At 35.6% G+C, this 17,497-nt stretch overlaps 1 protein-coding gene across 1 annotated transcript in view; it reads right to left on the bottom strand.

The window, feature by feature from the left end:
• The window catches only part of PRIM2 (DNA primase subunit 2), a 92,724-nt gene that overhangs the window by 72,475 nt on the left and 2,752 nt on the right, over positions 1 to 17,497 (bottom strand). The window contains exons 4-6 of the mRNA XM_027730532.2: positions 14,170 to 14,290; positions 1,890 to 1,985; positions 895 to 1,032 (exon numbers count right to left, since the gene is read on the bottom strand). Of these exons, the coding sequence (XP_027586333.1) occupies positions 895 to 1,032; positions 1,890 to 1,985; positions 14,170 to 14,290 (355 nt within the window). The remainder of the gene's footprint in view (positions 1 to 894; positions 1,033 to 1,889; positions 1,986 to 14,169; positions 14,291 to 17,497) is intronic.

Here is a 17,497-nt window from a genome sequence, read left to right as displayed (position 1 = left end):
AGTTGCAGTTGTATTAAAGAGTTCTAATGAAAATGTATCACAATTTTCATTGCACATTAAAGAATTCCACAAGCTCCAGTTATATTCAAAATTAAGAAGATGCCAGTATGCTAATTTTCTAATTTGTTAAAGGAATGCATTTTTACTTCACACTGTTTGTTTACTAAATGTTCACGGTCAACCTTGATATTAATGTGACATAGCAATACAAGGCTTTGAAAACACATTCAAAAAGCAATCTAAACTGCCTTCATGTTATTCAATGTTGCATTTTCTTGGACTAAAATTCTGTGCATTAGACATGGTCACCAACTTTTAAACCCAATGAACCATAAACTGGCAATTCCTGAATTGATCACCGAATTACTAACAGAAGAACATTGACATACAGTATTTACTATAGGTGTCCTAACCAGATGTGATACCTCAAATATTCATACAACAAAGACTTTACTTTTGCCTGATATGTTCTGACTTAGCTCATTTCAGTTCTTACTAACAAAAGAAAGAGAACAATTAAAAAAAACTATTTTACTTGTTCCAACAAAAAACTGTCGCAAAATGTTGCGGGAGAAAAGAGATGAGTAGAAAAAACAGTTGTGTGCATAGGGCTAACATTTTGAATGAAAGGTCATATTACTGCCTCTGTGAGAAACAATTCTAAAATCCTCTAGCAGAAATTTCTTTGCAATGCGCATCATTAGCTAAATTCCATTTAAAATTTATGAACGCTCAGCTTATAATGAACTTTTTTAGTGCTGCCAGTATTTTTGATAGCATTTTTGGTATTCTACAGATGGAAGCAGACAAATTTAAAAGTCCAAAAAAGCTACTGTCCAAGAGTGTCACTAAATAACGCAACAAAAGTTGTAAAAATCAGACTGTCTGACTTACCGCCAACGCTTTAGATAATTTTGTTCTGTAGTTATTCAAAACAATCGCATCAATCTCCTTAAATGGCACATATGCAAAGCCATCTTTAACAAATACTCTTCTGGTTCTAAATAGATCTACAGCATCCGCAAGTCCAACCTGAGAAAGAAGAAAAACACACCTTTTGGAAGAGCAAAATAATGCAGTAACAATGTTTACAGCCCTGAGATTCAAGATGGACCAGTAAAGCTTTAAGTCTTTCTCTGTCCTTTAACACTGTCTCCAGACAAAATGCAAAGATTGTGAAATTACATGCTGACATAGGAATAGCTGATCATTATTTTGGTGGAAAAATACTGTTTGCTTACGGAAAGTCATGCAACTCATCGAAATAAGACACTTCAAAGCTCCTATCTACAATTATTAACTCATTTATGTAGCTTTGCACCGCTTACTGATTTGATATTTGAAAATGGACTTCTGCTGGCCTTCTGTTTCAGATGTCTCGAAATATTTGATTCATGTAAGCTACATTTAAGAGGTCTTGCTAACAGATCTGGAACTCAATTTCGCTCCAAAGAATCAGTGGGCTCCATTTAGAAACTTCTTTCCTCTCCCCTTGTTCTCTCACAAAATGAATTCCAGATTAATACAATCAGACCAAACATAGTTTCAGCAACAGATATTTGAGAATGTCTCCATCCTGAATTGTCCTTCAGCCAGGCAAATTAAGTCATTTGTCTGGGAAACATTAAAACTTAAGGCCATTTCTGTGTCAAAAGCAAAGGATAGCAGAAGAGGACAGAAGACATGCATAGTAGTTTAAAGCTCCCTTCATTTTCCCAGTCCCTCTCTCTACCCTTATACCCACATGAAGCAGAGAAACTCTCATTAGTCTCAGTTAATTTAGATAGTTGGATTAACTGTTAGTATTGGGTAAACTTAAAACTAGTAACTGCACATTTAACTAAGAGAGAATGAATGCAGATCTGAGGAACTTAGCAATTTCTACTTACCTTATAGAACATTTGTTCTTTTACTTTAGGCAGACTGAGGCCAGGAGTTGATGCACACAGCTCATTTGCCAGTTCAGTTTTCAGGTCTTCACTAACCTAAAATGGAGAAGTTGTTTTAAAACTGCTGAAATACTTTAGAATAAGGCTTTTTTTAACTAACATGAATGAAAAGATTACTTCAACTGTAAATATATCACCAGTTTAGCTGAAAAGGGAAAAAGAATTACATATTCAGCACATGAACACTAATAATTAATTAAGCAGAAACCAGCAAAACACTAGTGGTCAATAGTGTTAAGCAACCTTCCTTATGAAGCAAAAGGTCAGATTTTAAAATACAATCATTCTAAAAATTAACACAAGAACTGGAAAACATACTTTTTAAAAGTCAATCTCTTTAAAATAAAACTCATGACAATCCTTGCTCATCTCTGAATTTATTCTATGCATTAAAACAAAGCAGGATGAATCAATGGCACTTAGTAAGGACTTTGTCAGATTTTTAACAAAAACATCACTTTCAGCTCATTTTTAAATCCTGACTTTTAACAAAATTATATATAATCTTATATTCATAAATTTAACTTTTTTTTTTTAAGGAGTGAGAACAATGGTATATTTATTGTCCTCTAAATGTTAGCGCTTTTCCAGGTAAGTTAAGCAACAATGCTCTATTTAACAACTTGAAGTATTTAACCCAAAATTTCTAGCTTGAAAAATCACAGTGTTACACTTCCTAATACAAAAACTTAAATACTGCATATACATTAACACACATCACAGAATCACAGAATATCCTGAATGGAAAGGGACCCGCAAGGATCAGAGTCCAACTCCTGGCCCTGCACAGGACCATCCCCAAGAGTCACATCACGTGCCCGAAAGCATCGTCCAAACGCTTCTTGAACTCTGTCAGGCTTGGTGCTGTGACCACTTCCCTGGGAGCCTGTTCCAGTGCCCAACCACTCTTTGGGTGAAGAATCTTTTTCTAATATCCAACCTAAACCTCCCCTGACACAACTTCAGGCCATTCCCTTGGCTCCTGTCACTGGTCACCACAGAGAAGAGATCAGTGCCTGCCCCTCCTCTTCCCCTCACAAGAAAGTTGTAGACTGCAATGAGGTCTCTCCTCAGTTTCCTCTTTATAGCTTTCTTATATTGTGGTGCCCAAAACTGCATACATTTGCATAATATGTTCTTGATAAAGTATAATGGAAGTAGTCCCTGAGTGAAAGGGATTAAGTGTTAAGAAGCATAGAATACCTTCTCAAAATACAGATGGACAGAGATGTCATCAAAGCATAACGTTGTGAGACACTGCTGTCCATAAACTGGATGTGTGCTCCATTATCTATGGTGAAGTGATGTAAGGTTGCAGTCAAGGTAGTTCTTAGAGACTAGTCAGGAACCAAGCCCAGGCCATCACATGCAACACATGCCCAGACTCCAAATGCAAGATAAAAAAGACACTCTGTCCTTCCCCTCCACGGAAAGAGTTGTGCATAAGCAGTTTTCTTCTCTGAATGGGGCAGAATATCTAATTTACTGATCAACAATGACATGCAGTTAAATAGGCATTTGAACAAAATTTTTTTCCTTCTCAATTGAAAACCTCGAGAAAATGAAACAAAACACTTTTCTTGGAATTCATAGGAAGGACCCTTTAGTTTCAAACTTGCAGAAGTACCTTAGCAAAAAAAAAGTGATTTGATAGATGCATATGAAATGGCCAAGGCAGCAATGTCAAGAAGGCTTATGGTTACCCTGTCTGCATCTTGAGGTACTCTCTCAGGAAAAACAGCTTTAAAAAATAATAACAGAGACGACAGCAAGACAGAAGAATGTAACTTTGAAGACAGAGGAAATACACAATAGCATTATATTTCTGCATTTGAAAATGTAAAGCTTAGGGAAAAAGAGCCTGTAAGGAAACCATTTTTCTTTAACAAAGTAGCTGTATCAAAACAATTAAATAAGTTTCTGTAAATGCAACTAGAAAACATTTTCTATAAAATGTTCTCATTACCAATCTACTTCTTGATAGACTTTGAAAAATTCCTGCTTTTCAAACATGACACGCTAAACTATATACAAATTTCACACAAAGCCACTAAAACCCCACAACTCCCTCCAGATGATCTATTTCTTGTCTAAATCTAAGTCACCATATCAGCCTGCAAGGATGTCTTTCACCTGCTATAGACCAAAGTTCAAATTTTAATTCCAAAATAGTGGCTTCCATTTTTCAAATCTAACATTTTTATGCTTTCTTACTAGAAATTGTTTAAGAGAGCCCAGTCTATCATGTCATTCCAAATCCTCAGTGACAGTGTCTTTGAATAAAAACAGCATAACACATTGTAGTTGCACTACAGTTGCATTATTTCTTCTAGGATATCTTACTAAAAAACACATCAACCCAAGCCAAAGATAGAGTGGGTGGGGGTTTTTTTTGCAGAACACTATTAAAACAGTCCAGAGACTGTTTTATAAACAGGCCAACAACACTGGGTGGAGAACGAGAATTTGTTCTTCCAAAACCAATTAGCTCATTTTCATCCACAAAACCACTTTTTTCAGTATTACACTTAATTTCAATGGGGTTTTATCTTTAAGACACACATAATTATACTGACTCCAAACTTCACAAGTTGTCTAGCTCCTTCTTTATTTGACTAATTTGTACAGTAATTTGACTAAATTGTACAGATGTAAAGTCACAGTGATTTTACTTTTTCTTCCATGTACTAGCAAACAATTTAACATTGTTGGGGTAAAAGTTATCCTGGTGAAACCTCACAAAAAATAGGTTAATGGGCCATGACTGAAGATTTGGATAAGACTGTGGACAGTGTTCCCAAAAATAGTTTTATCAAAAATTGTATTTTTTAAACAAACACAAATATTATTGCAAAGTACTATTTATAATATAAATAAATAATACCTATAATGCTGTAAAATAATTTACATCTTACAGCCTCAAGTATCTTATAGGTTAGACACACCTTCAGCAGCCCTGCAAAGACTTTGATCCTTGCCTTTTCTCTGAATTTCCATCACCTTGACGTTTTCAGGTGATAGAGAAAGAGAAAGAAGAAAGAAGGGCATCCCTAGCCCCTAACTAAAGCTGAGAGACAACTCCAGAATGCATTTAAAAATAGAATTTGCTTCCCTAAAGACTGGAACATGAAAAATAACCTTCCATTGGCATTACTGATTTCACCACTTTCCCGTAAAATTGATTGAAGATGCAATGCAAAGAAATATGCTCTTCATAGTCTAAAGTCAGACTCAACCTTTCAGTCAGGTTATGCCTGTATCTCTACATACAGAGCACCATGAAACCATGAATCCCAATTTTTCTCGGTTCACAGAAGCTGGAAAAGATTATTTTTTTCTGTTGTTTTTATTTTTTAAATTATTTTAACAAGAATACTATGGTTTGTCTATTTAATAGTTTCATCTCTAAAATGGCACTTGGAAGAACACATTTCAGTAATCATTAAAACCTAGACAGAACTAAATACAGCATTCAGGATTCTAATCAAGTCTAGAAAGACAAACAAGTTGCTTAACGTTTGACAGCACTCAGTGATCCTCACCAGGATCACTGGTGTTGTTCAAAACATTAAAAAACAAACAAACCAAAAAAAAAAAAGCCCAAAACAAAACACAGAACTCTTCTGAGGGTCTCATCTGGTGAACATCTGACTTTCCACACTGAACTGATTCAACTCACCTCAGAGAAAACAATTCACTAGTTTTGCTTCCTTTGTTTGCAGCCAGTATAGTAAAATGCTGACCACTATGTCAGCCTTTGGTTTGCCTAAGCAAAGAACAACAGGAAAAGGATCTTCCCATTTCAGTGACAGTGGGTCAGGTAGCATAGCTTGAGACAATTCAACACTTCAGCATAAGTCTCTCAGACTTAGAAAATTTACGAAAATAAAGACATAAAAAGGGAAGGCATGAGAGGAAGGGGAAGAAGCAAGTAGTCAGGACAAGCTGTATTATTTCTAGGCTTTTTGTTTTCTACGTGCAGTTTATTCATTGATTTTTAAACACAGAACTGTCCAGGAAACACAAAGACACATAAATTTAGATTAAAATATGAATAATTTAATATGTAAGGCTTAGTTACACAAACATAGTCAGTGAGGTAGTTCAAAAATTTCAAAATAAATTTTAAATCCTTACTCTGCTTTAATGAAGAGATAAAGATGCATGCACACATTATACCACTATACATGTGCAACTACTTAATTTTGGTGTTTCTAAGTCTCCCAGTAAGGAACATACAAACATAACAACAGTCAACTACTGTAGTAGCGATAAACCTAGATATCAACGGTGTTTCCTTTATCTGGAACAAAAAAGAATTTTAAGAAAGCAACAGTCAATTCTATGACAAAGCCACAATTTGTTTTCACTTTAATCTATCTTCTGAAACTTAAATGATTAAACTAAGAAATTTATTACTTCTTTTGAAATTAAGTACTTTAGGACGAGAATAACCCGCCATGTTTTCTAAAGCACTAATGGTATACGTGTTTCACTGTCTCATTTAACAAACTCTAGCATTTAAAAAATTACCCTACTCCTCAGCCTTTCCAGATACAATTTTGTTTCTATTATGACTTTAAGCATGGAGCTGACTGAAAAAAAAATACTTTTAGGTTACTTTGGCAATAAGGCACTGTTTCCCACTTAGGCATCACTTCTGACCTTTGCTGTCACGTGTAAGACAAGCATTGCTGATTTTCAAGCAAAGGGACAAATATAAGATTTAAGTAGTGGAAAACTAAGATAAAATTCAGAACCATTTCCTTAACAAATGCAAACCTAAGCCTGTTTGGACAGTAAAATTAAGGTTTAGACAATTTTTACTTTTAGGCATTTTCCCCATCCTGTCTGGGAAAGGAAGAAATATTATTTGATACATCTAAAATGATCAGCCATAAACCCTATCAGAAGAACATTTTGGTTTAAACAGCTGCTACCAAAATGGATAATTATAGTCACAGTCTTTTGGTGGATAGACGTGATATTGAGTATCTGTACTTACTAGGGACACAAACTAGTCCCCGTTCTCATTAATCAAATTCTGACTTTAGGATCTTCTGTATCCAATAAAGGCAGTCATAAAGCATTTTTTCAAGAAGCTAAATTACAAATATTTATACAACTGCCCCACTACTAAGATAAATGCTTTTGAAGAAAGCATAATAGCGATATCAGAAAGTCTCTCATAGGAGTACTCTGATCATAAAAATGGAAATTAAAGAAGTTTAATTTCTACTGCTTAAAGCTGCTAAAAAAGCACTTCAACTGCACCATCAAAGAGCTACAGCGCAAAAAAATTCTAACACTTACGCATTTTGCACTTTCCGTTTTATTTTGCAGTTCTTATTCTTTCCTCTCAAATGATGCACTACAGAGCGTTAGCTCCCTCAACTGACTATTCCCATCTGCCATTTCTTCCACATTATTATGATCCAAAGCATTTATTAAAATAACATGCTTTATAACAGCATTTAAAAATTAAGACAGCTAATTCTGCAATAACTGGCTGTTACCCTAAAATAAGGCATCTGAACTAGAAGTTATAAAAAAAAATTCACAGTATTTTTTTAAATTTCAAGAGGCTATTCAGAGGTAAAGAAGTTCTATAATAACTTAAACATGATTTTTTTCATCCTCTGTGGAGAAAAAAAAGCAACACAGATGTATTCAAAATGAAATATACTACACTTTGAAGTTTATTTCTTTTGCACACTGCAGAAAGATAACACCGGACAGAGGCATTGCAGAGAATATAAATTCAATTATACATCATTCTTACACCACAGATAAAGACATAATAATAACTATTAATTTTCATTTCTTGTGGAAGCAACAAAGAGTAAATATATCTATTTCAAGGCACAAACAGTCTGAAGATAAGAAAGATGGGTCACATGAAATCGGAACAATCAAGATGATGACCAGAACATCATCCAAAAATAAATTAAGGATAAAACTTTGCCTTCTGCTCCACTCTACATTCCAGTATATCCAGTTAAATTTCTGGAAAGTACAGCAACAATTCAAAGCATGCAACAACACTTAGGAAAAAAAACCCCCAGAGACAAGTAGCAATTCACCTGTGTCTGTCAAAAATTAAATTGTGTTATTCCAATTATTGCACTTTATGGCAGTGCACCAAACCTCGGAGACAGGGAAAGAAGCAAGTATCATATTGTGTCAAAAGGCCCTAAAGTCACTGAAAGATACTTTCACAAACAAATGACCGAACAGTTCCACAGAATCGTCTATAATCTGTGTTCAAAACCCATTGGAAAAGCCACGCATGGAAAAATTTAACCAAAAATAGTAGGACATACCAAGCAAAGTTTCGATACTATTTAGTTTTAAACTAAAACTTAATATTTCAGTTTCTAACCTGCATATTAAAACAGGAGCAGATTACACAGTGAAATGCCATGAGGCTGGGGACACTGCAAGAGCTCTGGAGAACAGGATCAAACAAGAAAATCTGGTCTAAAACTGAAGGCTGTAAAAATTGCAAAGGACACTCACAAAAACAACAAGTCACTATACAAAGAAAGGATAAAAGAAGAAATAACAAGAAAGTATAATGAGAGGTAGAAATACAAAGAAAAGGGAAAAACAAACAAATGGGGAAACAACCCCATCTTTCTCAACTAGTGGATAGAACAAGAAGAAATAGACTTATATTAGGATTGACACTTGTTAAAAAAAAAGTTAAAAGGAAAGTAAAGCAGCAGAATGATGATCACCACTGTGAGATATGAATATGCAAGCAAAGCTGTGAGGTTTTCATGGACAAAGCAAATAAAACTACTGTAAATCTTCAAAATATTGCTGCAAGTGATAAAGGTGAAACAAAACAACACAACAACAAAACAAAACAAACAAAAAAATACACAGCACCTTGAAAGCAACCACAGAACATTTTGGTCCACCTGACCAGAAGAGACCCTTCAGCTGTCCCAAGAGAGAAACAAAGTGGGACTAGTTAAGATGAACAAGTTTTATGGCAAGTTTTCATAAGAACAAGGTGGAAAGGCACCAGAAGTTTATTAGATCTTCCAAATCAACACAAGATGTATCATCAACCCACAGCTGCAGATACTGAAAGGACAGATTTTCCACTTGATATCTAATAACAAGTGGTAGGTCTTGGACAGTTAAAACTATGCAAGGTAAATTAGACAAGAGGCTGAAACTCAGACTAAGGGATTCAAAGGAGATACTTCTGACCATGACTTTCTGAATGACTTCCTAGTTAAAGCCCAAGAGTCACTTACCTGTAAAACCAGTTATTTTATATAATTCCTTCATATACTGAAGAATTTCCTTTGTGATTAAAATACTTTCTTCAATTACTATAACACTTAAAATATTAACTGTATTTCCCTTTAAATATCTTATATTAGTGGTTTTACTGCCAGAAACTGTCAGGCATCATTGATGTAATTACTCATTTACAGTAAGATTTTAATGCTCTAATCTTCTATATTGATGTAAATCTCAACTGCACACCTGGTGTTTGCATACTCTTTGATGGGCTCTGTCACTTAAATGTCAGCATTTACTTCTCTTGAGTGCTGCTTAAGGACTTCCTGTGCTCCCTACCTGACTGACTTAGCACATGGACTATTTAATGTGCCTTGAGAGCTGAAGATTACATGCCATACGTAAAAAGCTTCTGTATTTATCTAGATGACAACAGCAATATCCTTTAAAAACCTTTTTTCTTTCCTTTTTTTTTTTTTTTTTAGCACATAAAGTATAGAAGAGACTGAAAACATTCTAAAATACTTCCAGAACCATTCCATGACTCTCCTTTTACTGTGATAGAAGACCATTTAATGTATCGGGGAAAATACTCTTAAAGTATAGATTTATTCTTGCTTTTCTTCTACCCTCTTCCTTTATGGACATTTTATTTAATACTATGCACTCCACCTCTTGCCCAAGCTGGCATAAATTGATAGGTATAAGTACTAATATTTCAGACTACTGTAAAACTTTGAGCACCAAACCAATGTTCCAGTAGGTTGGGCAGCACCACTCCAGGCATCTTCCACACTTGCCAGAGAAGAGATTGGCCAAAGCTATTCCTACAAGTGACTAAAATGCAATCTCCATGTTCATAGATCAAAAAAGTGTCTCAAACTCAAATCAAACTTCCTTCCCCCCCCCCCCCGAAAGTCCAGAGGCTTCTCACAGAAATACTAAAGATATACTGACTTAATCCAGTGCCAGTTTTGTAAAAACTTTTCAAGGAAGAACTTACCTAAGCTTCAAATTTCCATAATTTATACTAAATGTAGAAAGGCTTATTTTCACAGACATGGTAAAAATTTTTAATTATAATAATCCTATGCATGTTCAACCACTAACTCATTATCCTGAACTCATTATCTTTAACCTGAGTACTTTGAACAATTTATAGCCTTCCTTTTGCAAGTAGAGGGCATCTTTATAATCAGGTAAAACTCCACAGTTTATTTATTTCAATAAACCCTTTGCCATCTATTTTGCTCCAAATGTCAGCCACTGGACAAAAGAAATCCTATTAAAAAATTAAAATGTTTGTTTTCATTAAATTTCATTTCTATTTTTATTTTCAGAAAGCTCTTGCTCTTTGATTAAAAATCTCTTTAATCATGAAATCAGAATTACTATCATATCAAACTCTCTACATCTTATTGTCATATAAAAAACTTTTGAAACCTGGTATGTTTTCTTCTAGTTATTAACAACTTCATTCTTGCCAAAAAGTTGCTAAATAAGATCTTTTTATTAGGTATTCAAAGATCTTTACAACTTCTTAAGTATTATCCACGAGTGGGATTGAAGACTTCTTGATTCTACAAAGCAGTAATTTTCAATCCATAATTCACAAAATCTCAGAAATTAGTCTGCAAAACCCCTGCAAAAAAATATTTGAATAAAAGTCTCACTTTCTCATGCATGTAAACAAACAAGAGAAGGAGAGAGGTGGCAGTCATGGAATTCTCAATGTTAGGTTCACTTTGTTGGCGCTGTAAATGAAAACAACTCTGACAAAACTGTACAAGACGATCCACTTATTTCTTCTCCCCAAAAAACAGTAGACAAGTTCTTTCATTAAATACTGAGAATCACTCTTACAGTGGTTCTTCAAACTTTTGACATAAGCTACACCAGACTACACCAAGATTTGAGCTTTAGCAGCTCCGGCCTTTTCAGACTACAATTCTGAAATCAGAACCACCACCTAGAAAATGCAAGGCACCTGTTTTCTCTTTAAAGAAATTTAAATAAGTTTCTTAGGGTATCTTAAGCAATTAAAAGTTCCATAGTAGAATTTCTATCCATTTACCCATATAAAAACTGGATTGTAATATCAGAACTTAATTCCTTTTCCTTGAAGACCATCCCCTTTCAAACAGGTAGAGCACAAATTTTGATCTCCAACTTGGTTTATTGCACAATAAGGCATGAAAACATTGTAACTTCTAGTAGAGAAGTATGAGGAGAATAGTTCATCCTAATTTCCTTTTTAAAGCCCCTTGCAAATAGAACACTGAGAAAAAAAATACTGCTTTTAGAATGGTCTTACTTTTTAGTGGCCCCTACATAGCACCATAGAGTTTAGACCTCTTTCAGATACAGACAGAATTCCTTAGTAATATTCAAATGTTTTATACATGATAGTGCAAGGAAGGATTAGTTTTGCTTAAATTTCTGTAAGAATTGGAAGCGGGGGGCAGGGGATGTAGAAGCAGGGAAGTAGATTTCCAATGACATGATGTTTTGTTGCCTCAACAGGAGTAAGAAAGTAATACCTTCTTAATCATTTTGATATATTGAAGGCACATTCAGTAGCACAGAACCAAGCCATACTCCTAGCTATTTCCAGCAACCCGCAAATATTAATTTATTCTCACAAGCCTGAATACTGAATCTGTGACAGGAGAATACGAGGCTGGGGAATAAGCAACGGAAATAGAGCTCCACAAACATACCGTTCACTGAAAGGTCTGTTGCACCAGAGAATGGCATTTCTAATAGTCTCTCGAAGACCCAGGAAAGCCCATCTGTTATTCTCAATGCTGAAAAAAACCTATTTCATCCTCAACATACACTGATGCCAGATATTTCAATCTAGCAATATACAACATACATTAGCCACCTACCTTAGAATATTTAAGTTCTTCTAATTAAGCAGTATTTTAAGAGAAAAGTTTTTTCAGTAGGCTGATGATTGTAGGTTAATTTTTATTAACTTAAGTTTACTCTGAGAGCTACAGGCAAGGCTGGAGCTTCCTAACAGAACAGTTCATAGCTGCATTGCAAAATATTGTTAAAATCGTTAATACAGAAACTGAATAGACATTTTCCTTTAATCCACTCAGACAAACAAAACAGTATATAATAGCAGGAACTCTTTTCTAATATCCCTAAAACACCTCAAAAACAACAGTTTTTTGTCTACATAGATTTGTCATTTTCAAGGTTTCTCATTAGTTGTTAAAGAACCAGAGTGAGTTTAAGTCAAAAGGGAAAAAAGTTTTGAATCTAATTTCTAATGAGAAAGCAACAACTTCAGAATAAGAGCATTTACAGAATTTTGGACAAAACTTATATTCTGTATTCTTCATAGCATGTACTTAATGGGCCAAAATCAAATGGTCTATTAAACCAAAGTAGTATAATTTATGTGTATGTGCATTTATATGGTCTGTGTAACAATAAAACTGCTACGTAATTGTACATAATTTCTCTTAAAATTATATATAAATCCTTCAACACATTATGCAATTTTTAGCTACTACATTTAATACCAGCCTTTTTTGTGTTTTTTAAGCTAAATCATAGTCTTGGTTATATATCTATAGCTCCACTAACTCACATAATATGCACAAACAAGCAGAATCAAAATGTTTTTTAGCATGCACAAACATACAACCATGTGTCCCCATGGGGACAATTACACAGTCAGTTACTTTTCTGAGCAATCCATACAAGATTTGCATGCTAGGATTATTAAATTTTAACTATGTCCTCAACAGCTATCTGAAGCATTCATTGAATGCATGTATTTTTAATTTTCACATAGTTTTCCAGATGTCAGTATTCATGGAGGGAAAAATGTATAAAGTCCCCAGGTCACTGTGGTTTCCCTCAGTTTCTATAGCAAGCAGCCACATCTTAAAAGTAGTCAGTAGATTGCAAAGGTTCTAGAGGAAAGCTTATGAGTAAAGATATATGTTGACCAAAATTATTTTCCAAGTGAAGTCAATAATCTGATGAGAACAGATTGCATATACACTTCACATAAGAATCAAACACAGCCATTGCTTTATTACTGAAACCTCTAGGGTCAATTATCAATTCATCAAGAAAGCAAGGCAATTTTAACCTGAGTGTTATTTGCCCAGATAAGACAGACAAGACCAGGAAGGGCATTGACCTGTTAGAGCGAGTCCAGAGGAGGGTCACCAAGATGATCAAAGGGATGGGGGACCTCTTGTATCAGGAAAGGCTGGGAGAATTGGGATTATTCAGCCTGGAAAAGAGAAGGCTTCAGGGTGACCTAACTGTGGCCTCCAGTACTTGAAGGGACCCTTCAGGAAAGATGGAGAGGGATCTTTTACAAGGGTATGTAGTGACAGGACAAGGAAAAATGGCTTCAAACTCAAGGAGAGTAGGTTTAGACTAGATATTAAGAAGAAATTCTTTAGTGTGAGGGCGGTGAGGCACTGCAACAGGCTGCCCAGAAAAGCTGTGCATGGCCCATCCCCCGAAGTGTTCAAGGCCAGGTTGGACAGGACCCTGAGTAACCTGGTCCAGTGAAATCTGTCCCTGTCCAAGCCGGGGGGGGGTTGAAACTAGATGATCTTTAAGGTCCCTTCCAACCCAAACCATTCTGGATGGATTAGATCAAGAATCATCGAATCTTGATTCAAAAATACCTCCTATCAGCTCTTGTAAACCTTGTCAACTTATCTGTGTAATGACACATTGTTTCAGTTGTGTTTGTTGACTGAAGCAGACTTGTTGTGGCACAAAATTATATGACTTAATCCTCATTTCTGTGGCACACACACTATTCTCCAAGTTCAGAAGTTCTGCGTGGTTGGGGTTTTTTTGGAACCATAACTGCATTTTTTACTTTTTAAACACAAGCGCTAAAACTATCTTAACGAGAATTTAAAAAAACAACAGGCGCATGCAACATAAATACAGAAAGTAACATACTTACAGCTTCAAATGATAAATTAACATGTTCCAGGAATTTCTGCATTAAACCATCAGTCAGTTGGCTGAAGCGATACCGGAAGAGATCCATTTCTTGCTGAAGAAACCAACGCCTGAGATCCTCACTGCAAAGGAATAATGAAAAAAAAACCATAATGCATTTTCAGAACATGCTTTCTCTCTTTCCTTAAAAACCAGACCTCAAACCTAGTGAACACGGCATTAAATGTAATGCTGACTTTGGGATGTAACCAACAAACTGGGGAGCTTGGGAGTGAAGGCAGGATATTTTCAGTAATGCACACTCAATCAGAAAAGACTTTTGAAGAGACAATACACAAAGAAGCATGTTTTGAAAGAACAGAGGTAGGCAATCCCAACACTAAAAATTGCTCTGTAGGTATGAAAGCTGCCACTCTCTTAAACGGTACTCTCCATTTCTTACTTGTTTTGGATAAAAATATTCAGTCGTAGGTAACATTCTCCCTCAGTATTTAAAGAAAAGCTTTTTTTCCACAACATGGCACAGAATTTCTTCATTGTACAACTAATACCACAATTAACCTGATGAGGCAAATACATTTTGAAGGCTACTTCTTTTAAGTCTCACTTTTAGGGTAGCTCCAGTTGAAGGAACATGCATGCATCTCAGATGTAAATTCATACCCCTTGGTGGCACTGTTGGCCAACTGGAAACTAAAAATGCACAGGAAAAGGAGCCTGTAAACACAGCTGCCACAGGAACTGAATTCAACCTAGTTTGCAGCTATGTCTATGTAAGTACACTTTTTCAATCACTCCTACCTTAACAGCCCTCATCAATTAAACTAATGACTTGTGCCAAGCTTATTTTTCTGACCCAGTATGATAAAAACTTGAAGCATAGTATATTCTATTTGCCTTCCAATTTTATCTTCTGGGGAACATACCAATTTTAGATGACAGAAATATCTCATCCCTAAATAGTTGCTTTTCAAGAGAGAATGAAGAATGCTGGGTACTGGGTCACCTCATGGGGCTTAAGACACTATTTTCCATTTTAGGAGTAAGCACTAAATCCATCTTTTCAAAGAAATGGCAAAAGTGGAAACTGACTAAAAGCTGCTTTACTGATATGGAGCATCAACCAACTGCATATAAACTGGAACACAAAAAGTTGTTTAAAGAGTGCTCCAGAGCTCCATCCATGGCCTCTCCTCCATCTAAAGGAGTCTTTCGCCCTAGACTACAAAGCCAGGCTGATTCTGTGGCCCAAAATACATTGTAATCATTTCTGCATAGTGGCTCACCTTCAGAAAGCTGCCTACCTCTGTCCTGCTTATAGCCTAATTTTTAAACAGTGTGTCCCATTTGCTTACTATGCAAGAATGCCAGTCAAATAAATCCTCAAACAGAAGATAATCATCTTCTTCTAAAAAGACAGCTTGCAGAGAAAAAGAAAGCAGTCAAATTATCTGCATCTATCATTAATTCCAGGAGATTCTAGAGCCATTATAGATAAGTAGGGCAGGAGGGAAAAGACATCACATCACTGACAAGGGTAAATGTTTAGCCAAGTCCCTGCTGGGATATTTCTGACTGAGGCAGCCTTTCACTCAGCTTCCTATCCACTGTCATTCACCTGCCTTCCTCCCTGCTCAGCACAGAGGACAAAGCCTAGTAAATTCCACTCCTTAGCCTAATACCTAACCTTCAGGCTTTTGCTAGGTGGCTTAGGTTGCCTTCTGTGAATCTGACCCAAACTCATTTTTCCTGAGGTCAGAGACCAACCCAAAAATAGACACCTCTTGAATTCCAGATCAGATTCTTGCCACTAGAAAATTCTCCATAAGAGCAGAATTTTTTTCAAATGCGTCATTACCAAAACTCTCAAAGCATCTAATCTTCCACTGATAAGCAATGGTCTAAATAAGCTAAATAACAACTAAATGTTTAAAGTAAAGATTTACAAGAGAGGATAATGGAAGCCAAACTGACTATTCAAAATGCCACTAACTGCATAATACAAACCATTACATTTTCAAGGGCCTTTTAGTACCCAGGCTAATTGAGGATACTATCTTTTAGAGGGTTTTGGTAAACTCACAACATAGGTAAAGCAAGATAATTTCTTGCAGGACCAGTATGACTAAGGGAGTTTATAAAAATACACACAACAAATACAGGCACTAGAAAGAAACCAGTATTACATTTATTATTCACAATCACAAATTATACATGTAGAATACAGAAGAGTAGAAAGAATTTCAGTTGTAATTCTATTATTTAACTTGCTCCCTTCTTTCAGGATTTCAAACTATGCTATCAGAGTCAATGCAGTGAAGGCTGGTATTGATCTTCACATCCACAACCTGTTCCTCACTGTACCTGCATCATAGATCTAGCTGGTTCATCGATCACATACATTGACAAACTGTCTTCAGCACAGCCCAGATGCCTTTTGACAGGACAACATGATGAGATGGAAACAATCCATAAGATTTCAGGGTGTTTAAAAGTTAACCAGGGCCTGTCATGGTGAGGTTTGATCTATCTGGAGGCGTTTGAGGCCTCTGCTACTTCCTATTCTGATCAGATGTTCTGGAGCAGGAACCCAAATCCATTTCAAAGACAAGCCTCATTCATTCCAACTCCATATTTTGGCTTAGACCACAATCCCACAACCCTTCCTACTCACCTTTCCGGTCTGTTTTTTGCTGACAAATCTGTATCCAACCATAGCAGCACCTCAGTCACATCACCTATCACAGTATAATATGTATTCTACCACATTCACATAATTTAAATAGACTATATTGCAACTCAAAGTGCAATTGAATTAACAGTTCAAAACAGTACATACTTCATATTTGCCAGGTTTAATTTTTAAAAAGACTGCAATGACAAGGAGTCAGGAGTTCACACTAATGTATAACAAAGCTGCTAGCAGACATAAAGCACTGACAGCCTCTATAATTTCATCCAAAAACTACAGGAGAAGCAAAACCAATGCACTTTACTTTTTCCTTGAGATCTCACACAACAAAAAAAATGCATTGCAACCATCCACAGCAATGAATTTGGACAAAAAGCAGAGTCAGCAGAGGAAACCTCAAACTAAATTGTATTTTTAGTTTGTCAGAACCAAGGTTCTCTATACAATAATATAAAGCCTATTTACATTGTCAGGTCTTTGGTCAGTTATCAATAGTTTTAGCATATACAGCAGTGAAATTATATTATTAATCACTGCAAATGCCTAACAAACACTTAATACTGACATGCTTTCATCTCAAAAAAAGATATGAAGAGACTCAAATCAATGCTCTGTGTATAAAAGCCAAAAGTTTGGT

This window comes from Pipra filicauda, unplaced genomic scaffold, assembly GCF_003945595.2.
Source record: "Pipra filicauda isolate LSUMZ 115617 unplaced genomic scaffold, ASM394559v2 scaffold195_size2193078_pilon, whole genome shotgun sequence".
Classification (NCBI taxonomy): Eukaryota; Metazoa; Chordata; class Aves; order Passeriformes; family Pipridae; genus Pipra; species Pipra filicauda.
This window is presented reverse-complemented; position numbering and strand designations above follow the sequence as displayed.